General features: G+C 44.6%; 1 protein-coding gene across 4 annotated transcripts in view; it reads left to right on the forward strand.

Annotated features, from left to right (window-relative positions):
* The window catches only part of AFF2 (ALF transcription elongation factor 2), a 466,427-nt gene that overhangs the window by 338,192 nt on the left and 102,776 nt on the right, over nt 1-25,459 (forward strand). For all 4 annotated transcript variants that reach the window (XM_072744689.1, XM_072744692.1, XM_072744690.1 and 1 more), the window contains one exon: nt 23,515-23,611. In XM_072744689.1, the coding sequence (XP_072600790.1) occupies nt 23,515-23,611 (97 nt within the window). The remainder of the gene's footprint in view (nt 1-23,514; nt 23,612-25,459) is intronic.

Raw genomic sequence — 25,459 nt, forward strand, 5'->3', positions numbered from 1 at the left:
TTGACTCTGCCAGTTGGCCTACCTTGAAAGCCCAGAGTGGATTGGCTTCAGATGGGTAACCGATGCAGTTTTTCAAAGGGATGTCCAACTCCAACTCAGTGACTTCAAACCATCCAGAAAGGGTGGGAAGGCTTCTCTGCGTCTGTAACTGCTGATGTGGCAGTCAAGAACTGGGAGTCTTGTTGCTGATGTGGTTAATGCGGACAATGGGCATTGCCTCTGGAGAGGGGAGCCCTACTATGTGAGGTGAAGCCCAGTGGCTTGACTTTCCCCCACAGCCCATGAAAACAATAGTCTGAATGTATTTCTTTTTCACACATGTATGTCCCAGTGTCCTAGAAACAGGTATAGACTCATGCAGATTAATTTGGCATAGTACAGCAAATTGCTGCTGCGAGATCTATTTTAGAATTACTTCCTAGCTCAGGCTAATGGCTAGAATCAAATAAAACATAAAAATAGGTTTAGGTAGATTGTTTTATAAATCAGAGAAAGCTTTATGTTATCTACCATTGGAACTGGACGCATTTTCGCAAGCAATGTTAAGGCTTGTTCATGTAATACTTTCATTATTTCCAGCAAGAGTGAAACAAAATAGAAACAAGTCCATTGAATTTAGCCACCATTAACTACCATTAAGTGCAATTTTTCCTGACAAGCTCTCTCTCATCTGATGATGAGTGAAACATTGGGAAAAGTCGCCTGAAAAATTGCATAAATGCTAATGAAATATGCCCTTGTATTTTAAGTGTGCCCAGTTCAGACATTTAAAATAGAGCAATTTGTAATGTGTTAGCAGCTGGAACTCCATCTTGTTTTAAATAAATTTATTTTTCTACTTCTTGCGAGACTCTAACTCATTGTGGGAAGGCTCATGACATTTCACTGCACTAGGCAGGTCACAAATGGAATAACGCAAAGTAACGTTATTAGGGAACCGAAGACAATGATATGGCAATAACGTGTTTTACAGTAAAATGTGATAGTTCTCTAACGATCAATGAGTGTGTTTGTTTACTTTGAAGTAAAAGGACAAAGGCTTCCTAATGGAATCTGGAGAAACACCCGAATTAAAGGAATCTTTGCCAGATGAAATGAACAGCTTTCCCAGTGTGCAGCGAATTCAGAAAATACAGCACGCACTTTGCAGTAGGAAGAAATATCCTAGGTGCTCTCTGTGATCACACACCATTATAAAACTACTCCCAAATGCATGCAAGTCCTCTCGTGGCCACACAGAATAAAACAAGCTGCAAGTCGCACGGGTCTTGTCCTGTCCCAAACATTGATGGAAGGGGCACTTTATAAAAGGAGAAAGAAACAGCGGGGCACCTTCATTTGCATCACCAAACGCTAATGATGGAGGTGCTTTTATGGACACACTGTGTACACAGAATAGGTTCAATTAAAAAGAAGCTATTTTACACTGGCCTTTACCCCACCAGGATTTAAAAGAAGAAGAGGATGACGACTATGACAAAACAAAGACCATTTATCTAGATAACAATACATTACTTAAAAAAAAATAATAAATGATCCCTAGTGTGGAATATAGGGTAAGCAAGAAGCATGGATCTCCCATGGTTTTCTTTCTGCCACTTCTCTTCTCATCTGGTACGCCTCTCAGACTTCATGAAGGCGTGTCTTTGTCGAAATAAGATAAATGTGAATGATGATTAAGGTATGCAGGAACGTGGTAGCTGATCCTACTAAGAACAGGATTCAGAACTTGTTATGAGTTTAAAATCAAGCTGCATTAGCAAGGACCAAAAATGAATTGCTGTCTGATATTTCTGGCTTTGATAAAATGAGTTTGGGGTTTGAGTTCAATGCTTATGGACAGATGTTCCACAGACAAAAAACGAGGCTCTTAATTGGCACTAATTAGCACCCTTGTTGGCAGGGAGGGATTGACAAGGTTATTTCTATGGTACCCTGCCCCCCTGCTGACTCCCAGAGCTGTTCTTTCCAGGACAAGGGGAGGGCAATGTAGGTAAACTTCTGCTCTTAGCCTTCAAGGATTACTTGTACCCCCAAACAAAGAGAGGCTTCACATTTCTAAGCTGTCAACTTAGTGAGATTCTTTGCCTAGGATATACATTGGCTTTTATTTTTAATTAAATAACGTGTAATTAGTAGGAAACGATCAATACAGTAGAGTGACAGGCACTTTTTTGTTGGTCTGTTTGTCCCTGCTTAAAGAAGTAGAAGCAGAAAGGAAAAAAGAAAAAAAAAACAGAAGAAGGTGTATTAAGGATGAGAAAAACAGTCTTGGCACATTCTAGATGCTCACACTCGTATAGAACATAGGCAATGTTTTGTACCAGCACAGATCCCGGCAACGTGCTGTGCATACATCTTTTCACTGTGCTGCTTCTAATCCCTCCCATCTGTAAAATGGGAAGAGCCACCAGCCTTGTAACAGGGCTCAAGTGTTGCCAAAATGAGGGAGAGCAGGCAGTAAGTGTGTGATGAAGGAGCCTGTGGCTGCATTCTAATAAATCTTTAGCAAAGTTATGTGGAAATATGCTTTAAGTTTCTGCAAATGCTCCTCACTCTATAATTGCAAGCTTGGGAATTATGCAAAAGTAGTTATTTTTGCATTTATTCAATTTAGTGCTAATAAGGAACTCAAAGAATGGATTAAAGCCATTTTTAGTAACACGACAGATTCTCTTATGCTGTAGCATGATGGTGTACATTTCTGAAGAGTTAGAGAGGGTAGTAAATCTAGATTAAGCCCTTATTTTCTCCCAGGAAGACTAAGGGATTAGATATCCCAAATGGAACAGACCCAAGAATGTCCATCCCCAAAACCCACAGGTGTGAGAAAGGATTGGGGTTGGGGCAGTCGGATGTCAGGTTCCTTAGAAGCAGAGCCTGATCCAAGAGTTTCTTGAGAATGCACCTGAAGGAAGAGCAACCTTTTTTTTAAGGTTTTATTTATTTATTCATGAGAGACACACAGAGAGAGGCAGAGACACAGGCAGAGGGAGAAGCAGGCTCCCTGCAGGGAGCCCAATGTGGGACTCAATCCCGGGACCCCAGGATCATGACCTGAGCTGACAGCAGACCCTCAACCACTGAGCCACCCAGGCGCCCTGGAAGAGAAACCTTCTAAGGAAGCAAATAAAGGGAGCAGGATGGGGGTGGAATGGGGGATGACGGCCAAGCAAAGTGGTGGTCTCGACTGGAGCCTGCATTTAGTCTGATCCCACAGGGAGGACAACAAAGGGTTGCCCCTTATCATTGGGTCATCAGAGAGACACTTTCCTATCCAAGAGCAAGGTGGCTATTTTCTGCCAAGGGCAGTGCTCTGCAGAGCCCCTCTGGAGGTCGTGAAGAAGGACCCACAGCAGCCGGAGGACTGGTATGCCAGCCTGGTGATGGGGATGTGGGAAGGCCCTCCATGCCAGGGCGGCAGGCTGGCAGAGCCAGGTAGCTGGCTGCCCAAGCAGGGCCCTTAGGTTCCTGAGCAGCTTTTGGGAGAGCAAGATTTTATTGAGCAGAATGAAGTCCATCCCTAAATATCCTTCAGTGGTCAGTGCCAGCACATAGAGAGAGGAGCTGAACAGAATTTTCTTCAGCGAGAACAGTCTCATTTTAAGTACAAGGAGACAACACGCATGCTGATTTGGGTTCTTTTTTTTAAAGATTTTATTTATTTATCTATGAGAGAGAGAGAGAGAGGCAGAGACACAAGCAGAGGGAGGAAAAGCAGGCTCCACGCAGGAGCTGGATGTGGAACTTGATCCCCGAACTCTGGAATCATGTCCTGAGCCGAAAGAGGATGCTCAACTGCTGAGCCACCCAGGCGTCCCTGATTTGGGTTCTTAATAGCGTCTATGCTATAGAAACCCAAGATTTGTTAGTTCTGCAAATAAGCTGTTCTGTTTCAGACCTGCCCGTTCTTCTGTGGGCTTCCTGGGCTTCTTGGGCCAGTGGCCACTGAGTCCTTGTCTTACAGTCCTCCCACAGGATTGCCCACAAACACGAGCAAGGCCTTCCAGAACACGGGAGCATCCCAGCAAGAAGTCATCGCGCAGGCTCTATGAATACCCCTGTCCCAGAAGCAAAGCTTCTCTGTCAACTGCACCCTTAAGTCTAGGGCCACCACTCCTACCAGCAGTCCCGAGCCCTGTGCCACTTGAGGTGCATTTCTTCTCCCTGAGGGTGTGAGCAGGTGCCACCAGGACACTTTTCTCACTTTCTCACCAGGAAGACCTGGCAGCCCTTCCCTGTCACATGTTCAGATTCCACTTGCTGCCAGGTACTCCACAGTGCTGGCCTCCCATCCCCTATCCCCTCACCTGCCCTACTGAACAGCCTCTTCCAGATGCTCCAGGCCCTTGCTCCCTCAGAGCCACACCACTACTCCACAGATAATGGGTGGCCCAGCCATGACGTTCAGGGTATGTGGCCTCTGTTGCCCTTGAAAGGAATCTTCCTCAGGAGAACTGCATGGCCAGAGTTGTGCTTTAGAAAGACCCCAGCGGCCCACATGAGAGATGCTGTAGGCTTGAAATAAGGTGAGGATAAAGACGAGAGGAGATACTGGAAAGTTGGTCTGGGGTCCCATCAAGAGAAGTGGATGACTGACAAGATGATGGGAAGGAGAGGTAGAAATCTTAAAATAACTCAAAGCTATCTTGCTTGGAAATCTGTCTTGCTTGGAAATCTGGGTAGCTGGTGACACAATCGAGAGATGCAAAAAGAAAGCAGAAGGACCAAGCGCTGGTTTATACTACAGCGTGGATAGATCTTGAAAACATCATGCAAAGTGAAAGAAGCTGGACACCTAGGGCCACATATTGTATGATCCCTTTTATATGCGATGTCCAGAGTAAGCCAATGCATAGGGCACAGAAGACAGATTAGAGATTGCCTAGGGCTGGTAGAGGGGTAGGGATGGGGGTAGTGATAGCTCAGTAGTATAGGATTTCTTTCTGGAGTGATGAAAAGGCCCTGGAACTAGATATACATGATCGCTGCACATTTCAAATGTGTGAAAAAGCATGGATCAGACCTGTTCTAAAATGGTAAATTTGAGGCACTTGGGTGGCTCAGTCAGTTGGGCATCTGCCTTTGGCTCAGGTCATGATTCCAGAGTCCTGGGACCAAGTTCCACATCAGGCTCCCTGCTCACAGAGAGTCTGCTTCTCCCTCTGCCCCTCACCCAGCTTGTGCTCTCTCTTGATCACTCTCTCTGTCTCTCAAATAAATAAGATCTTTTTTTAAAAATGAAGGATAGGGATGTCTGGGTGGCTCAGTGGTTGAGCATCTGCCTTCGGCTCAGGTCGTGACCCCAGGGTCCTGGGATGGCTAGATACTTAAATAAAACAAACCAGGAATGGCGATAGGCTAGAGATGATGAGTTCAGTTTTGTTTTCTCGGGCTTGAGGCATTTGTGGGATGTGGTGGTAGACTGTCCAGTGGAGAGCTGAATCTATGAGTCCAGAGCTCATGAGAATGTTCTCAATTGAAGATGTAGATGTGGGGATCAGGGCAGTGGATGATGCCATCCAGAAAGAGTGGAAAAGCAAGCAGATCAAGGGGAAGAGTGCCATTTGCAGATAGGTGGATGAAGGGGGAACCATGTCTGTACCCCCTTTCTCTTTCATCTCCTTATGTTAGGAGACCTAAGCGCCATTACTGGCCATGCCTCCAGCATCAGTAATTATCTTACATTCTGGCTTTTCCCTTCATGTCATACTCTTTGGCATCTGATTCCTCATGCTATGTGACTCACTTTTGGTTTTGAGGTCTTCTGTCCAGCATGTTCCAAAAGGGTGACATTTAAGCTAAGGGGACAAAAATCATGGTACAGCAATGTTTTCATTCTAAAATGTCACATAGTTAAAGAGTTGGAATCTGCCTTCCGATGGCATTGTCAGAAATAACTGGAAAAAAATTCGGCTTTACCACTCATAAAAATAGAAGTGAAATCAATGAGGATTACCAAAAGAAAATAACCTAACTCTGGGAAACAAAGGGTTGCAGAAGGGGAAAAGGGGGGTGATGGAGTGACTGGGTGACAGGCACTGAGGAGGGCACTTGATGGGATGAGCACTGAGTGTTATACTATATGTTGGCAAACTGAATTTAAATGAAATATTTTAAAAATAAGCAGTATCTCTTAAATAGGATGAAGAGGGCCATGAGGTTCAATTGAGTTTAGTTCAGGAGATACTTTGACTCAAGAGGCTTGAATGACCCAAGTTTCAATTGTTTCCTGCTTTAGAAAATTGATTCCCGGGACGCTTCCTGCCATCAGCTTAGTTGATCATTTCTCCTAGCAAACATGTTTCTATCTCACCCCCAAATGTTTCTTTCCCCGTGTCATTAGATGGGGAGCAAGTGTATCAAAAGGTAGCGATTAGGAGGATTAGGAGTAGGAACAGATTAGGAGTAGGAACACATTAGGAGTAGGAGCACGTCCTCCCCATGGGACATATCCGGGGGTTCTGGGAAGTGCAGTAAAGTCCCGTGTAAGTTTCTTGCTACATATTGTCTCCCAGTTCTGGAGATGTGAAATCCAAGGTCAGGTGTGGATAGGATTGGTTCCCTTTGAGGATTGGGAGGGAAGGATCTGTTCCAGGCCTCCTCTGTGGCTTGTGGATGTCTGTCTTTCTCCTTTCTGCATCTTCACATGGCCATCCTCAATGTGTCCATCTGTCTACATTACCCCTCTTTATAAGGACACCAGTGGCATGTGATTAGGGCCCACCCTGGTGACCTCACTTTAATTTGATCCCCTCTGTAAAGGCCCTGTCTCCAAACCGGGTCACATTCAGATGTCCTGGGGGTGGGGGGGTAGCACTCTGTATGAATTAGACTTCAACCCACAAGAACCTGGCTCTTGAAATCACGTTTTCTGAAAGGCAGCGATTCTAAAGGCCTTGGCTAAACGTGTCCCCTCAGATGGCAGTAGTGATCAGTTCCTCAGTTCTTCTCTCACATCCCAGACAGTGGGAATTTGGGGGGCGTGCAGTCGCACCCCCCAGCTCCCTTTTTCTCTGCCCCCTGAGAATGGCATAGAAGGAGGGAGCTGACTCAGGAGGCATCTGCAAGCAGGCATTTCCAGATAACATTGTTCTTGCAGTTACCAAGTTAAAAGAAGCCTGCCCAGCCACTCCTTGGGCGACTGATAAAGTAATGGGGGAGAAAAACACACACACAACAGATTTTCTTTTTCCTGTGGAGACAGACTGTTTGTAGGAAGCAGTCCCCACATTCTGTGTAAGCAGGACTGCCGTGGCTTTTCCCGAAGCGAGCCGAGCCTCAGACTGGCCTGCCTTCCTGTGCTAGTCCATTCTCGGGCTGCATGGTAGCACCTGATGCCAGTGGAACCCGCCGGAGACCCGAGACACAGATCAGGCTGTTGTCCCACATCCTCTCTCCGCTAAATCATGTGGGGTTTTTTTCTTTTTTGTTTCCCCGGGGAAAGTGGCTATTGTCAAACTGTCATGCTGAAGCCAGCACACTGGGCTGATGTCAAGGCCCCTGGTAGCAATAGCAGCTCTCACCGTGGGCACCAGCCCCGCACACAGTGACGAGGCAACTGGGCCTTGAAAGGTGAGCCATGCAAAATAACAAAAGGCGAGAAGGAGGAGAAGAGGAGACCCCTAGGACTCCGCGGGCCGGAAGCCAAGGGGGCAGCCCAGGATTCCGCGCTTGAATCTGGCCCCCAGACAGGACATCTTCTCTGAAGTGGCCCTGGAGGTGTCCCCTGCTGGAGACAGGGGATAGAAGGTGGGCCAGCAAGGTGTACATCTCGTTCTTCCGGCTTGACAACTGGAGCCTGCACAGGGGGAACCGTTCTTCACAGCATCCTATCTCAGCTCGTGAAGGAGACACAGCTAAAGGGAAATGCTCTCTCTGCTCAGGGGAACCCCAACTTAAACCAGTTTTGTGACCTAACATTTGCATTGCATGGGAGCTGCTCCCCAGCACTGGGTACCCCAATCCCCCTGCAGCAGGGTCTGGACAATTGATCCCAGGCCCCGGGCTCCCACTCAACAGAGGCGGGGACGGCTGTCACACCAGCAAGAGGGAGCTCCTTTCCCAACCTAGACACAGGCAGCAGTTTCCGTCCCACGTTCCCTTCCTGGGCTTAATGAGCTGCTTCACAAAAGGATCGGCCAGCGGAGGGTCAGCCCTGCCTCCTGGTCCCAGCTTCTCCTTCCTTTCACTGCTGTACTGCAAGCCTCCTTCTGTAAGTCCTGACATCCGCTTACATCAGCTCATCCAAATTGTCAGCCCACATTAAATATGTGCCCGGGGCACCTGGGTGGCTCACTGGTTGAGTGTCTGCCTTTGGCTCAGGTCGTGATCCTGGGGTCCTGGGATCGAATCCCACATCGGGCTCCCCACAGGGAGCCTGCTTCTCCCTCTGCCTGTGTCTCTGCCTCTCTCTCTGTGTCTCTCATGAATAAATAAATAACATCTTCTTAAAAAATAAACATAAATAAACACATGCCTGCCTGTGGGTTTTATGGGGTTTGGAGGAGGAGGAAGGAGAGAGGAGCCTCTTCATGGACTGTTTCCTCTCTTTACTTGCCTTGGGTTTGGAAAATCTGAAGTCAAGGAGGGATAGAGCGTCTTTGCTGAAGGGTTCCTGGCTTGGTCTCCACCCCATCCAGACAGCTGTCTCTTGAATGTAATGTTTTGTCACTCCTGGAAAACACAAAGCCTTTTTCCCTTGGTGCAGCTTCTGCTGGCTATATCAATTGCAGTTTTAATGTAGGAAAAATGGGAGGGTGAGAGAGATTACATGGAGCAAAATCACTCATTTTCTCTCAGCATGTTTCTCCATAGATGTGAGTAGGAATGTGCATGAGACCTCCTGCCAATCTCTTCTATGCAAGGTGGCACGTGCTGTGGTTAGGGACATGGGCTTTGGCATCAGGCAGGTGTGGGTTGTCATCTGGGCTCACTCTCTTCCACTTGGCCAGCTGTGTAACTTTTTAAAAATAACAGCTTTATTGAGATTCACATACCATAAAATTCACCCTTTGAAAGTGAATAATTCAGTGTTTTTTTTGTTTTGTTTTTTGTTTTTTGTTTTGTTTTTTTTTAGTAGTCACACTGTTGTGCACCCACAACTTCCCTCTCTAGTCCCAGGATATTTTCATTACCCCTTGGAATCCCCATGCCTCCCCATTCCTCTTCAGCCCAGCCCCTGGTGACAAGTAATCTCCTTTCTGCTTCTCTAGATTTTCCTGTTCAAGACATTTCATATTAATGGGATCATTTAATATGTGACCTTTCATGTCTGGCTTCTTTCTCTTTAGGATCATGATTTTGGTGTGCATCCATGTGGTTGCGTGTACCAGTACTTCACTCCCTTTTACAGCCAATGAGGGTAAATTTCATGAGCATGTTTTAAAATTTATTCATGATAGTCACAGAGAGAGAGAGAGAGGCAGAGACACAGGCAGAGGGAGAAGCAGGCTCCATGCACCGGGAGCCCGATGTGGGATTCGATCCCGGGTCTCCAGGATCGCGCCCTGGGCCAAAGGCAGGCGCTAAACCACTGCGCCACCCAGGGATCCCTCATGAGCATTTTTAAAATAGATTTTATTTATTCATGAGAGACACAGGCAGAGGGAGAAGCAGGCTCCCCGCAGGGAGCCCAATGTGGGACTTGATCCCAGGACCCCGGGATCATGACCTGAGCCAAAGGCACACGCTCAACCACTGAGCCACCCAGGTGCCCCATTTCATGAGCATTTTGGTGATTTCCACTTTGTGTCTATTTCCCTATGACTAACAATACTGAGTATCTTTTCATCCACTTACTGACCATTTGTAGATCTTCCTTGGGAGACATGTCCATTCAGATCCTTTGCCCATTCTTTAATGGGGTTCCCTGTCATTTTCTTGTTGGGATTTCCAGGCTTCTTGACATACTGCGGGTACTAGACTCTTATGAGATCTGTGATTTGCAAGTATTTCCTCCCATCCTCTTCTTAACTTTCCAAAACCCGAGTTTCCTTCCCTAAAAACAGAAAAAATACAAGTACAACCTTCCAGATTTCTTGGAAAGAGTCAATGAAGTGATCAATTCGTGTATTTAGCAAAGTGAATGTCTGGCATACATTAGGCTTCCCTGGGTAAGTATTGGCTAACTTAGATTCCTTGTGACACAGGGGCAAGATGTGAGCCCTCAAATCATAATTACACATCTGACAGGTATTGCATGGAAGGTTCAGAATGCTTTGATTGGACCAAAGTGTTATTCCTAGAATGACTGCAAAAGTTTTGGGGGGACTGATTACATTTTTATCACAAATATATTTTATAGTTCTAAAAATGAGATGATAACTACTGGCCAGTATTGGGATCTTACACTATCCATACATCTATATTTATAACTCTCTCTCTGTGTTTCTCTATCTAGACAGCTAGTTACCCATCTATCACGAAGGTGAGTCTATGACTAACAAGATAGAAATAGCCCAGAGATCCCTGGGTGGCTCAGCGGTTTAGTGCCTGCCTTCAGCCCAGGGCATCAGCCTGGAGTCCCAGGATCAAGTCCCAGATCGGGCTCCCTGCATGGAGCCTGCTTCTCCCTCTGCCTGTGTCTCTGCCTCTGTGTGTATGTGTGTGTGTGTTTCTCATGAATAAATAAATAAAATCTTTAAAAAAAAAAAAGATAGAAATAGCCCTAGTCCTGGGGCAGATATTCAAAATTGACACTTTCTTACCTAGAGCCAACTCATGAAAGAATACATTTTTCAATTTTTTACAATGTTTACCTACTGTATGTAACACCTACTCTGATGGCTCTCTGTTGTTCTAAACTACTTTCTTCCACCAGAGTCGGGTGATCTCCTCTGTGGTGATTCTTTTTTTTTTTTAAGATTTATTCATTTATTTTAGAGGGGGGAAGGCGCAGAGGCAGAGGGAAAGAATCCTCAGCAGACTCCCCACTGAGCACTGAGCCCAACGTTGGGCTTGAGCCCATGACCCTGAGATCATGACCTGAGCTTAAATCAAGAGTTGGATGTTTTACTGACTCAGGTGCCCTGCTGCAGTGATGCCTTTAATGCTGCTTATGAATGCATTGTTCTAAGAACTGGTCTCCAGTTCTGATATTAGTAATAACAAAAGTAGTAGCATTTATTAAACACTCACCATCATCTTTTCACATGTTATTTGCATCACTCTTCACAACAACCAAGCAAAGTAAGTATTAGCAGCCTCCTTCTAGAGATAGACAACAGAGGCCTAGAGAAGTCAATCAGTTGTCCTAGATTTGCACAACTGAATACAAGGCCCAGACTAGACCTCTAGTCCGTCCAACTTCCAAGTCTTTGCTCTTTCCTTTGTATCGTGTCGCCTGTTAGGGGATTAGATTTACCAGAGCCCTGAATCATTAGGCACCTGGATCATTTCCATGTTTCAGAATTAGGAAGCCAATCCCTTCCGATTCATCAAGGAATGGTAGTACATAACAACTGAGATCTGTATGCCACTCAGTTGTCAACAGTGGGCCCTCCCCTATTTTGAGAATCCTCTCTCAGAAATCCAGCTCTTGTTTTGGTGTCAAGGGCAGTGATCGGGTGAGGACCTTACATGTATTCAGCAGGGTCCCAGGGTTAGGAAACTCAGTGTATCGGTGATCCACAGCAAATGCTTTTGCAATGAGTTGAGGTTCAGAGAGAGATGGCCAAAATGACTCAACATGGCTGGCTTTCCACATCAATGTGATTGTGCCATGTGCTGTAATTTATAGTGTAAACAAGTTTTCTGCAAAAGCTAAATATATCATGCAACTCATTTAACATGCACAGAAGGAGCTGTTAAATTATTTCAGTCCCATTACTCAAAATGTTCAGAAAATTCCTCTGTATTAGAGCCAGTGCAGGATTGGCTCTGCAGCCAAGTGCATCAACATAAATGTTGAATTCCTGGGGGAAATGCATGTTACTTAGGGAAAATATATGCCCAGACATCGTGGAGCCCCTTCTAAAACAATTCTCATTTTGTTCAAACAATAGGATCAAATTTTCAGTCATGTTACCCAGCATCTCTGCATTTGTAAGGCTTGCAGGCAGACATGAACATCAATAAAATGGTGATGTATTTTTAAAGGATTAATACTTTATGAAATGTGGAAGTGGAAACTGAGGTTTTCCGTGTCATTTTCTAATTTTGTCTTTACCTGCATGGAAAGAATCCCTTGTGAAAACCATATGTGATGCCTCAAAACTGCTTAAATTACAGTAATGATCAGAGCAAATGGTGTCATTGGATATTAGTCTGTTTGTGCTCCTTATGTCTACCCAGTGAATCAACAATAATATAGACTTTTAGAAACACTTGAAACATAGTCATCTGTGATTTCATTTTTGATTTAAAAGACATGTTTAAAAATTGATCTAACCTTCCTACCTGCTTAAAACATACCTCTAGATCCCCAGTTTTTCTTTACATATTCCTTATCCAGAAAGGATGTACCTCTTCTCTACCTGGGTTTTAAAGGGCCTGGGTCAGGAATGTGGGTGAAATGTTATCAAGTATATTTTGGCATCCATTAAGATGATCACATGGTTTTTATCATTTTATTTGTTGATGACATGATGTAGTACACTAATAAAGTTCTCAATATCAAGCTGTAGGTAGTCCAGTTGCATTTTATATAGGTTTGAATTTTCCAGATTTGAAAATGTTGATATAACGATATTAATAAAGACTTTGTACCCCCAAAATTGTTCTACTTCTACTGGCATGCAAAAGCTATTTGTGGAGAAGGTACAGTTATTTTTCTTCCCGTAACTTGTGCTCTAACATGAGAACAAGTGCCCTAACACAAGAGAATTTCTCTTGTTTCTCTTATTTTCAAATAAAATGACATCTGTTATGTTTAGGGTAATCTAGGCTGAACTGTCTTGAGCCAGTAACCACAGTAAGTGATAAAGATTGGCTGATTTCTACGTGCTAGGGATGTGAAGTGGGTTCTTTCATTTAGTCACAGAAGCCTATATAAGGTGGTACTGTTACGATCTTCTTTCAGCCAGGCATTTGGAAGTTCAAGGAATTTGCTCCAAGATGACCAAACAACTACAGCTAGGGAGGGTTTGAACCTGGGCCTGTATGTCTGCAGAGAAGGCTCAGGCCCTACCTTCACTGTGCTCAGGAGTAATCTGCGAGTCAGTTGGCTTTGCAGAGAGGAAAGTTGCTGGTCTCCCAGGAACCTGAATATTGGCTCGTTCCTGCATATGCATTTCCTTGGACTCAAGCTATGGCTAGCTTAGCTCACATTCATCACTTTTAGCAGAGAATCAAGTCCATTAGCTTTTTTATGCTTCTGGTAATAATACCTAGCCTTTGTTAGAACTTAAATGTGGGCAGCACGTTTGACATGAGACATCAGTAAATGAGGACGTTCAGCATGGTGCTAGAATCTGAAAAGCAGTTCCCATGAGGAGGAGTTATCAGCTGACTGAGATATCTGGTGGCATAGGGGAACAATCCTCCCACAGCACTACGGACATCCTGAAGGTATCCAGATAGGCCAGGAAGGTCGAGGTTTGAACCACAGCTAATCTAAGTCTTGGCAGAACATATAGTGATCCTCCCAGAAGAGGAAAGGACAAGAAGATCTTGAGATGTACTTTTAGTCCATCTGCCACCTGCCCCCTCTATCTTCTGGGAGGCTGTCATGAGACCATTTCCCATCACCTCCCCTGTTCTGATGAGGTAGAGAATGTTCTGTCCCACCCCCTGGAGAATAGACCCGTGGCCTATAAAGCCCCTTAACTGAAACCTGGAACAGACTCCTCTGGAACAGGATATCCCACAGCTTGCTCCGCAGTCCTGGGACACCTTCTGTTTCACGGACATATTTTCTGGTATAGGGAACAAGGATCCAAGGAGCAGACACCTTTGGCAAATCTTCCTTTCTTTCATCATGTGAGTACTAAACTGAATCAACAAGTGAATTACTGTATCTTCACCAGTTGAATCACTCAGGCCTTGGCCTTGGCCTGTCTTGTGTGTGAGCGTGTGACAGGTAGTGTGTAATGTGCTCATCTGATGGAATGTTCACAGGGCTATGCTCCTGAGCTCCATGTACCCAAGAAAGTCTTCCAGCTCTTGCATTTTACAAGGCTGAAATACCATCAATGTGGGCTGGGAGACAGTTCCTCCTTCTATCCTAAATGAACGTGTGTGTCAGGGGGTTCCTTCAGATGCCACGTAAAGCACCTGAGCATAGAAATCAGGTTGGGTTTTCGTAAAAAATGGGGCAATGTTGCCTGTCAACATTTTTGTTGGGCCTAAAATGTCAGGTGTGACCATTTCACTTAAACGATATGAAGTAACATGTGAATTCTTTATCCATCAGCAGAACGGAAATTCTATCTGCTGTGTCACTTCAGGTAAACAGACCTTCTGGACGACCTTTCTCACAAAATGGGGTAGAGGAAGAGTTTAAAGCACTCCAAGTTAAAGTGCTGTGTTATCAGCAGCTGAGAATTCACGATGTCTCGGATCTAAGAATTGGTCCTTGCCCCCTCTTCCAGAGTTTGATGTGAGGCACGGTGGCTGTCGGCAGGCATGACTCGTAGTGCACTTAACAGGGACTTAGTATTGCACTTAACAGTGACTTAGTGTTCCAGTTGTTTTGAAGAGTTTCCCTAGATAGAGATTAATGGACCAGCTCTATAAAGGAGTTCTTAATCCGTTAACAAATAAGAGCTGATGTACAGAGATAAGTAATGAAATGGCCTCTGTGATTGGGGGGGTACTTTGGAGGTAACCATGGGGATTTCTTCTCTCTGATCAGCTCTTGTTGCTCTAAGAAGCTGAAGGAAGGCTTCATGGCAAGGAGTCAGCACTTCCTCATCAATTAGGAATGCAGCTCACCGGGTGTGTGTCCAGAAGGGCAAGTTGAGAGCTAGAGGGAGACACTCCTTCTACCTGGCAGCCAAGGTCCTAGAGCAGTATCAGAGCCTTGGGAGAATGAAGGGACAGCCATCAATATAGAGGGGTGGCCTAGGGTGGGGATGTGTGCATGCTTGGGAGTTTGGTGGGATTCATGATACAAATTCAGTGGCCTCGGAGTAGCTAAGTAGTCTTGGGTTGCCACAATCATCAGTGTCCCCAATTCAGTTGGTTCTAATTTTGACCTGTCTTGAGACTCTTGCCCCTTCTCTTCTCCACCCTCACTGTCTGTGCCCTGGCCCAGGCCATCACCCTCTGCCACCTGGGTTACTCCAGTGGTGGCCTAACCAGTTCCCTTGCTCCTTCCTTCCAGTTTATAGTCCCTGCTCTCAGATATCTCTACTTCTGACCTTCCATGCTCCCCACCCCCACCTAAAAGCTTTGGTTGTCCTCCTTTCTGTTCTTTAGAAAGAGTTTCACCCCAACCTACTTCCTCAGCCTCCCCCCTTTTCAGTAGCACCTACACATAGTATACTCCAGCCAAACCAAGTACCCTACTCTTCTCAAAACCTCTGGTCTTTTGATACCTCTTTTTGTTCTCCTTAAGCTGCCCTTTCCTTTCTTACTCCCCTGGCAGATCATTCTGTCTCCACGATATTGCTCGAAGGCCACCACTTCTGTGTAGCCTTCCCCAGCCTCTCTGTGTAGCATTGAATTGTCATTGTCACTGTTTATGAAGGCTTTGTCCTTGCTAAAGGGCATGCTTCATTAGGAGGAGGGACCAGGTCCCACTCCTAGTTGCTCCCCATGACTGTGTTTCAGGCACAGTCATGGCAAGTGATAATAACAGTAACAGTCACTATTGAGTGCTTGCCAACTATTTTTCATACATCATTCCATGTAATCCTCATACCAACCCTCTGAAATAGGTCCTATTATTGGCTCCATTTTATAGATTAGAACATGGAAGCTCTAAGTTCCATAACTTGCCCAAATCCACACTCAGTAAGTTTTAGAGCTGGAGTTCAAATTAGCACAGACCAACTCTACAACCTGTGTTCTTAAGGGCTGCAGTTGGGTCTCACCCACAAATATTGGGCCCAGGAAATGGTCTCAGGTGAATCTCTATTAATCCACTTGGATGGCTCTCTGTTGCCAGTATGACTCCAGGAAGTTTGTTCAAGATGACTTGCATGGTTTTACTGAAGAGTACAATGTCAGATATCCAGATCCATGCCTGGAATATTTTTAAAGTCAAAGGATTCTCTTTTCTCCTTTGGAATTATCTCAACATTTGATTTCAGGTCCAGTTGGGTCTACTGGGTTATGGTCTTCTCTGGGGAAATCCACTCTTAGATGTTTTTTACACACACACACCCTGAAAAAATGATACAATAGTGTTATGCTGTGTGTAACATTATTGAAAGCCATCTGAATTATATTAGGCAGTTTGTCATTTGCATGATAACTTGGGTTCCCGCATTGGGAGAAAATTATATAACCCAGAGAAATATACCAAGAAAATGAAAATCAAATTCAAAATAATGACCATGGAGCAGAAAATTGGTATGGTGCTGAATTTATGTGATCAATTCTGAGGAAGTCCAAGGTTGAAGAGATGGCAGTTTGATACAAGACAATAGTCATATATATCAAGGCTCACGCTATTAGCTTTGGCTTATGCATGTAGCATAGATATAAATCCATACGTACCACAGGTACATCTAGAAAAAGGATATTTATTTATTTTTTTAAATATTTTTAAATTTTTTTAAAATTTTTATTCATGATAGTCACAGAGAGAGAGAGAGAGAGAGAGGCAGAGACACAGGCAGAGGGAGAAGCAGGCTCCATGCACCGGGAGCCCGACGTGGGACTCAATCCCGGGTCTCCAGGATCGCGCCCTGGGCCAAAGGCAGGCGCCAAACCGCTGCGCCACCCAGGGATCCTGAAAAAGGATATTTATTCATTTCTTTTTTCCTACTATTACCTTTTATGTACTCTACACTCTGCCCAAACTGACTGTTCAGCATTTCCTGATCTCTAAGAGACATATTATTTCATTCCCATTGCACAGGGGAGTAAACCAAGGTTCCGAGAGGTTACATAACTAAAATTTAGGTTCTCTAACAAAGTTCTATGAAATATCCATGAAGCCAGAATTACTCCAACAAATAATATTTGTGTAGCTGAGTTGTTTTCACACACTATGTTCCTTTAATCCCTGGGGCCCTCCAGATGTCCCCCAAAACCTGGCTGTGACAGAAACAGTGCTACCTTAATCTCTTTTTCATTGGGAGCTCCTTGTAAGATTTCACTGGGCAGAGGAAGGATTCTTGAATTTAAGAGAATTTGAAACTATTGGCTTCAAGCAGAGGGTCCACAGACTTTGGTATGTAAAGGCTCAGATAGTAAATATTTCGGGTTTTGGGGGCCATGTGTTCTCTGTTACAACTACGGAAGCCAGCCATTGTAGCATAAAAGCACAGCCAATATGCAAATGGATGAGCATGGCTGTGTTCCAATACAACTTTATTTATGGATAATGAAATTTGAATTCCATATAATTTTCATATGTCATGAAATATCATCCTTCTCTTGATTTTGTCTTTCTAAACCATTTAAAAAGGTCAGCGCCATCCTTAACTCACAGGCAACTTAAGAACGGAGGGAGGGTGGCTTTGGATGGAGAGCCTCAGTCTGCCAAGCCCTGGCCTGTATTATTCCTAAAGGAACTTCCAGTTCTCTTGCTAAGAAATCAGAATTACTTTACGGGGTGCTCATTTTATGAAACCCCTAAAGGCCATCAGTTACAAAAGACACTCCTCCTCTGATTTGCATGCACATGGCAGAGTGCATGATCTAGTTTAGACCCAGGCTGTGGGGCCCACTGGGCGGCACTGGGCTAGAGGGCCCCACCCAACAGGCCTTGGGAGATTCATCCCTTTGGAATATAGCCTAGATCTTCAAACCATTTGTCACTTCTGTGGCCCTCAGACTGGAATTTTCTAGGATTCCCAGCAGGGTGGTCATGGAAGCAGACTTTGAAGTTAAAACCTTGAGAAAATTAAATGCAACTTCTCCCACGAAAAAAAGCCAGAGCCTCCTTACGTAGGGAAACAGAATGAGTGCTTTGAAAAATATCACTGCCTCTTCCTCATTGCCCGCCTTGCTTACCAACAACTGATTCAGTGCTGCAGAGACTACATGGCACTAGGTAGGAAAATATAGAATTCCCCAAGTAATTCTAAACCAATCATGTTTCATTCCTCCCAGCCTACTTTATGAAGAAGTACCCTTTAAGGAGTCAGTAGGGCTAAGTTACTATTCTAGAAGAGGGCCCTCAATAAGATGATTCCTAATTTTTGTTTAGAGCCCCAAACCTACATGAAGCAGCAGCCCAGCTCCTGCCTCCATCCCCAACTCTCCCATCACACAGTGTAGCCAGCAGCACTAGCTCTGTCCCTGACACCATTCCATGTCCAGGCTCCCAGTGTGGGGTGTGGAGAACAAGACTCAGGCTACCACATGGAAATGCTAAAAAAGCACAGGGCAGTTCCTAACTGGCAGAACTTTCTAACAGTTAAAGCTCCTGAACAATAGAAGCATTGCCCACTACCCATCAGACAACGGCTTCTGGCCATGTGTGAGGGATATTGTAGATTTGTCCATTGGGTGACAAGGTGGAATGGATAACCCTTCCAGGCACTTCCAACTGTAGGAGCCATGATCTGTCGGTCACTAGCATTGCAGCTCTTTCCACAGATACTTGGAAGCTGGAATCCAGCCAGTATCAAGCAGTACGCCTGACAAGCTGTCCATCCAGAGGGGCACCATTTTGTCATTCACAGAAAGGCAATCTGTAGGCTTGCAACCTACACATTTAGGGCTCTGAAGGTTGCTTCTGAGCAAGGATTCTGGATCAACTAACAGCCTCTGATCCTTCTGGATCAACCCTCACCTTTTATACAACAGTTAGAGCTGGATGTTTATTGGAAATGCCTCTTGAGAGTGGCATGCCCAAAGACAACGTGCTCAAGGTGAGCACAGCTTCCGGTAGGGGCCATCTTTTGCTCATATCTCTGGATCTACAGGTCACCCCACAGACAGAGGGAACAAGGTATCAGGGCCACTCTTATTTTTATTTAAACTTTCACTTGGAACTGTCTATGTGTTTCATCTTACAATAAGGCTTCAGATCTCCAGGGGATCTTAAGTACTCTGGGAGGATCTTAGGAAACCCAAAACAGCCATGATGAATTTGAGACATTCTTGAAGTGTAAATCCAAGTGCGGAAACTTTCCAAACTCCTTCAGGATCTCTGAACCATGCCTCATCTGGCATCCAATGATGCTTGCTATTTGATACCTCTGCCAGTCTTTGGGTCACCAGCAGAGCCTTTTGTTTTATTGTTCCATTCTGTAAAGCATCGTTTCTCAGGTAATAATAATGACAGCAATAGCAATAATGACCAGTATGAAAACAACAGCTACTTATATTGACTCCTGGGTGATCTGTACAGATGTGCTTCTTCTAATCCTTCCCAAACTCTCCAAAGTGCATATTATTATTGCTTATTTTCACATGTGAGAAAATTGAGATTCAAAGAGTTGTATTGACTAGTTCAAGAGAGCAAACCCAACTAAAGGTTTCATTTCCATAGAACCTTCTATAATAATGGTCCAAGCCTTCTGTTTTTTCTTTTTTTTTTTAAATTTTTATTCATTTATAATAGTCACATAGAGAGAGAGAGAGAGAGGCAGAGACACAGGCAGAGGGAGAAGCAGGCTCCATGCACCGGGAGCCCGACGTGGGATTCGATCCCGGGTCTCCAGGATCGCGCCCTGGGCCAAAGGCAGGCGCCAAACCGCTGCGCCACCCAGGGATCCCTCTGTTTTTTCCTCTTCAGAATCACCTAAGCATTCCGCTATGTGAAGTGGCAGGGTTAATAGAGAGCGATCTTATGATTTTATGATTATAACTCACATAGGGCCTGTCACAGCGTCATGTGCTGGGATGTCCCAGTGCCAGGAGCCCTCTGAGGTTACCAGGATCAGCTTGAGACCCAGAGAGTTAGCAACAGAAGCTACCCTGGGTGCAACTCACCCTTCCTTCAGGGCAAGTATTTGGTTTTGTGGATGTAGTTTTTTGAACTATTTAACTTCGTAATAATATAGAAATTATGTCTTGGTAAAAGTAAAAACCAGAGAGTTTTCACAGAGACAGGCATTATTAACTACCAGATCCCGAACAAATATCTAAAGTCACTAAGGAGGCCTACTTTGTTCCATTTTCATTGAATTGAGAAGTGGAAGAACAATTGTCATTTTTTAAGATTACACACATAGGAATACATGTGAGCATGATTTTCTCACACTGTGAGATACCCAGCGTGTGATGAATTTGTCTATGGAGCTGTGAACTCATGAAAATAACTTACCATCTTTCTGCTGAGACTACCTTAACTGCAGTGGGTGTGAATGGTGCCGCCATAATAATTAAATCCAAAATCTTTCATAATCCTCCTCTTTCCCTTGAGTAATGTTCAGTATTAGCTACGGAAGGAAATGCAAACAAGTGCATGTATATTCAAGAATAAAGCTTAATAGGTCAGTGAAGGAGCAGAATGAAATGAATGCCTAACACGTCCAGAGATAACTAATGGTGGTTTGCCATCCTAGTTACTTCTCAACTTGTGTTTACCAGGACTTTAATATATGCATCCCATTGTCCTTTATTAATAACCAAATCCATACCAAGCTTGTTGCATGGGGGAGGTGTTTAATGTCAATCACTATGGAGATCGGTTACCTATTTCCAAAACTGGACATTGGAAGACCTTTCACTTCCATGTTAGAATCACATAGAGTTGGTCGGAGAGGAAAATGACTGTTGAGTTCAAGTCTCTGAATTATGGCTCTGGATGTTGCTAGTTCTCCCCAATGAAGAGTAGCTTGAAGACCACAAGCCCATTTTTGGCTTTAGCTTGGAGATTTTAGGAGACACGGTCTGAGTCACCACGAAGCTTACCTTCTGATTGCTCGGCAAAGGAAGATGACAACAAAGTCTCATGAAGACTTGCTTGTGATTACTTGTTAGCAGTGTTAATGGTGTACATTATTTCTAACTGTGATGACATCTTTCCAAACTTAATGATACCCTGCATTCATTTTGTGCTTTCGTAAAGCATTTCACATGCTTTAGTTGATATTATGTTCACCACTGCCACCACCCTGTGAAAGAGTTTAATGATTATTATGCCCTTTAAGAGACAAGGGACGCAGATAAGGTTCAAAGACAGTAAGTGACTTTCCCAAGATATCAGAGTTTATGAGTAACCTCAGTTGAATCTAAATATCTTGACTCACCAGTGTGTTTTGTGGGTTTTCTGTTGTTGCTGTTGATTTTCTTTAATATGCCATCTTTTGTCAATTACACCCTCTAGGAAGACATTATATACTCTTGAGTTCTGGCTGGAGACGGTCAGTTCCATGTTTGCCTCCACGATTTCCTAGCTGTGTGATCATAAACAAGTTCCTTACCTCTCTAAGCCTCAGTGTTCCTTTCAGCCTGGAAAATGGGGCTAATGATAGCTGATGCTTCATACAGGCCAAATTACAAGCTTCTGGTCAAATACTTAGCACTTTCTGTGACACATAAATGGATCTTCTGAATGGAAGGAATTATCAATAATTTATTTTGCCCAACACTTCTATGGAAATTAACACATAGACATTGCCTACCTGTATTGAGGTACACACACATACACACACACATGGAAAATGAAACACTTCATGACCAGCATAGGTAGTTTTAAAATATTTATGTTCTGTAGCTTATGAGAATAATATAGTCTCCGTCTGTGACAATGTGTTGTAAAGAATTATTTGCTCGGTGTCATCAGCCTGCAACTGCAAAGGAAATGGGGGGATACATTTTGTCTTCTTCTCTAAGATCTTCAAAACATCCTTTAGTCTCATGAAGGACAGTCATAAATCTTGCAAGTTTAGTTTATCTGAAACCAACTCAAACAGCTATCCTTCCCACCAACCATTCTATCAGTCTTTGGTTTTCAGACCTCAGTGAACATATCCTGGTTTTCTATGGCTGAGCATGAAAGTGAGAGAGCCGTGCTTCCCTCAGAGACTTAAGAGTGGATACCCACTCTGACCTGGATCTCTTTTGAACATTTGAACATAACTTCTAAAATAATGTATTCTTTTATTTATCAAGTTAGAAGTTCCCTTTGCTTTCCAACTTCCTTTCTGGAAAAAACACTTAGGCAGAAATCAGGAGATGAGAGTTTTAGGACTGGCTTTAGCACAACTAGCCGTGTGACCTTGCACAAAACACTTGGCTTCTCTGAACCTTCTTTCCCTGTCTGCAAAATGAGGGTGGCAGGCGTTATCATTTCTGGGAAGACAGAAGTAAGTTGCAACCACAGCCATGCGGGAATGAGTGACCACAGTGGGCTTGCTCAGTGGAAAGCAGTGCTGTGCTCCAGCTGGACCCACGGTGGAGCAGAAGGAAAAGGTGTTTTTTCTGAGCTAGGTGTTCTTTCTCAAAAGCTTTTTGTGGAGGACATGGTATCTGGCTGAGCTATGGAGGAAAAATAGGGTTTTCAGAGTTGAAGAAGGAAATTCTAGCCTGGGAACTGAGCCTGATTCTGAGTCTGGAAGTAAGAAAGAGCAAAGCATGCTCAGAAAATGGTCATTGGTCCAGGGAGGCTGGGACTGCCTCCATTTGAAGGCTGGGAATGAGGTCTAAAGTTGTATTTAGTACATAGAAATATTCACACCGATTGACCTTTTGAAGGCTGTGTAACTAGAATTTTAAGATCATAAGTCACTCCTCCTACTGTGGCTCAGGTTTGGCACTGTGGAAACAAGAGGCTCTGTGTGCTCGATAAACAATTTTGAAAGTGCTAGTTCATTGCCAAAATTCGGACCACTCGTATTTTTCAGGTACCTTGCCTTAGGAGAGAAAGATTTCTCATCCACATCATGGGCTTACATTTCTTGGATCAAATTTTACAGGAAGCGATCGGTCATATATCAAAAGGTTAATGACTAGCCATTTCTCTGCCCAGCTATTTTGTGGCCACAGAACTGCCACGGTGCAGAGGGCACTGCGAGGCGGCGGAAAGTTTGCCGGGTCTTTTGCCTCTGTCATCCAGAGAGCCCCAGCAGGCTACGACAACAGGCTCTAGAGCTGGGGGCTGTTACCCTGCCCCAATTCTTTCGTGGGAGGCTCACAGCCTCTTTTCCTGTAGAGATCCCGTGTCACGTGCCACTCCACACTGATTGATCAGTACATTTATTACACTTTCAGTAGTAAAAATATATAGACTCCAGTCATCTCTGGAGATGCTGAAATAGTCCTTTTTTTCCCCCTTGATTTAGGGGAAGGTAGAGAGAGGGAAGATGTGTGCTGAGTATGACACATAAATATAAGAGCTCAAATATCTAATTAGCTGAAAGAATCTTGGTTCCCTCTGCACCTTTGACAGAATTGCAGCTGTCAGATTGTAGCTTCAATATTTTATCCTCATTGCAAGATGTAGCTGAGGATGATTTAGAAAAGACGCCTTCTAACACGCACATCACCCTGCTTTTCTTGTAGGATGCTTGAGGACGATCTGAAGCTGAGCAGTGATGAAGATGACCTTGAACCTGTGAAGACCTTGGCCACTCAGTGCACGGCCACTGAGCTTTACCAGGTAGGAGGAGCTTCACGCTTGGTTTGGGACCCAAAGGGAGGGAGCATAAAGGACCGCAAGGGTTTTGCCATCCGCCAGCCTACCCTCTGCTTCATTTCTGGGCTGCAGAGAGAGGGGAAAGCCGCACGGCTGGGCACAGTGGTCTGGAACAGGTGGAATCAGTTCATGGTTTCATTCAAGCTCCAGCGAGGAGATGCCGAGCTCTTGAAAACTGCTCACACCTCCTCCCTCCGCTCCCTTGTCAAACACACGTAGGGGTCGTCAGTAAGCGAGAGCCTGTCTTTCCGTCCCTTGGACTCAGCATTGTCTCGGGCAAGGTGTAACTTTCCCTTAGTGACGCCGACGCGAGGCTTACAGCCCACGCTCATTAATTAATTAGGGCACCAACGCAAGGGCTGCGTTCCCCTCTCCCAGGTGCACCACTTCAGAGCACGTGCCGACACTTGGCACCCAGCCTCCTGCAGCATGCACCAGCCTTCGGGCCAAAGGCGTTTGGCAAAAACTTGCTGCCGCCCCGTCTTCATCCACTCGGCATTCGTAAGCGTGTATACAGCACTTGCCCCCAAAGGAGAGAGCAGAAATGCCTTTACAGCATTTCTGGTGAGACTGGACTTGGGTTGGAAAAGGCCAAGGATCGTGCGTGAGCCATAAGAATGGCAGTGCGGTGGATGGTGTCAGCGATGCTTATGCATTTTCTCTGTGGCTGAACTGTCTCACGTGTGGGCTCCTCCTGGGTGTGTTCGTAACCTCCGATAACGAACACAGGAGGAGTGCCTTTTTTAACAGCTGTACCGGTACCTGACCAAGTTCTTTGGACCGTCAAGTCGGCTGTGTTAGGAAACTGGAAGCAGACGGTTTTAAGGAATGCTCATGCACTGGTGTGTCAAGATAATTATCAAATACAGAACCCCAGGGGTGCCTGGGGGCTCAGTTAAGCGTCTGCCTTCAGCTCAGGACATGATCCCGGGGTCCCACGATCGAGCGCCTCATTGGGCTCCCTGCTCAGTGGGAAGCCTGCTTCTCCCTCTGCTCTTTCCCCACTCCAGCTTTGTTCTCTCTCTCTCTCTCTCTCTCTCCTTTCAAATGCATAAATAAAATCCTTTTTAAAATACAGAATTCCATATTCACTAAATGTGTTGTGAGGAGACAGCAAAGAAAAGCTTAGGAAAATTTCTCAGGGCTCACCTACCCTGTTCTCCTACACAGTTGTGTGCCACGCCAGAACTCCCGCCATTTGGTAGAATTTTAAAATTGAAAACAAAAATACAGTACAATAAAAGAAAATTGAAGTCATTTGCCATGTTATGTGGCCAATACTTGGCTCGCCTTTACTTTCTCCTCCTTATTCCTAAGCTTGTGTTTTTTGCAACATGTAACAATTGCATCTTTGCACTGTGGTGCCTTGTCAAGAACAAGCTCCGTTGTCTCCCAGAGGCTTGCTGTTCCTGTCCTGGATGCAAGAAGTCCCTCTCCTACGTGAGTCATGGGCTTCAGAGTTGATGCAGAATGCATGCTGAAATTCCAGTGTCTGTTTTTCCTGTTTTCTACGTTTAATACACCAGTGACGAGCACAGTGGTGGTAAATAAAACAAAAAAATCCTAGATCATTGATTTTGACAGATGCGGCATTACTTTTTAATGGAAATGTTTAAAGCAGTAATCAACAATAAGTGAAAGTAGGTTTTGCACATTGACTTCCTCTCTGTGATTACATAAACGCAATCTGCTTTTTAGCCTTTCAAGTTGTTTTATTCTGTATTTACCTGAAGGAGTGGCAGTGGGTCTGTTGGCCTGAATCATCTGGCTTTTTAGGGTGTGTGTTTGCTGACTTCGTGTTGGTGCTGAGAC

This window comes from Vulpes vulpes, chromosome X, assembly GCF_048418805.1.
Source record: "Vulpes vulpes isolate BD-2025 chromosome X, VulVul3, whole genome shotgun sequence".
In the NCBI taxonomy this organism is placed as follows: Eukaryota; Metazoa; Chordata; class Mammalia; order Carnivora; family Canidae; genus Vulpes; species Vulpes vulpes.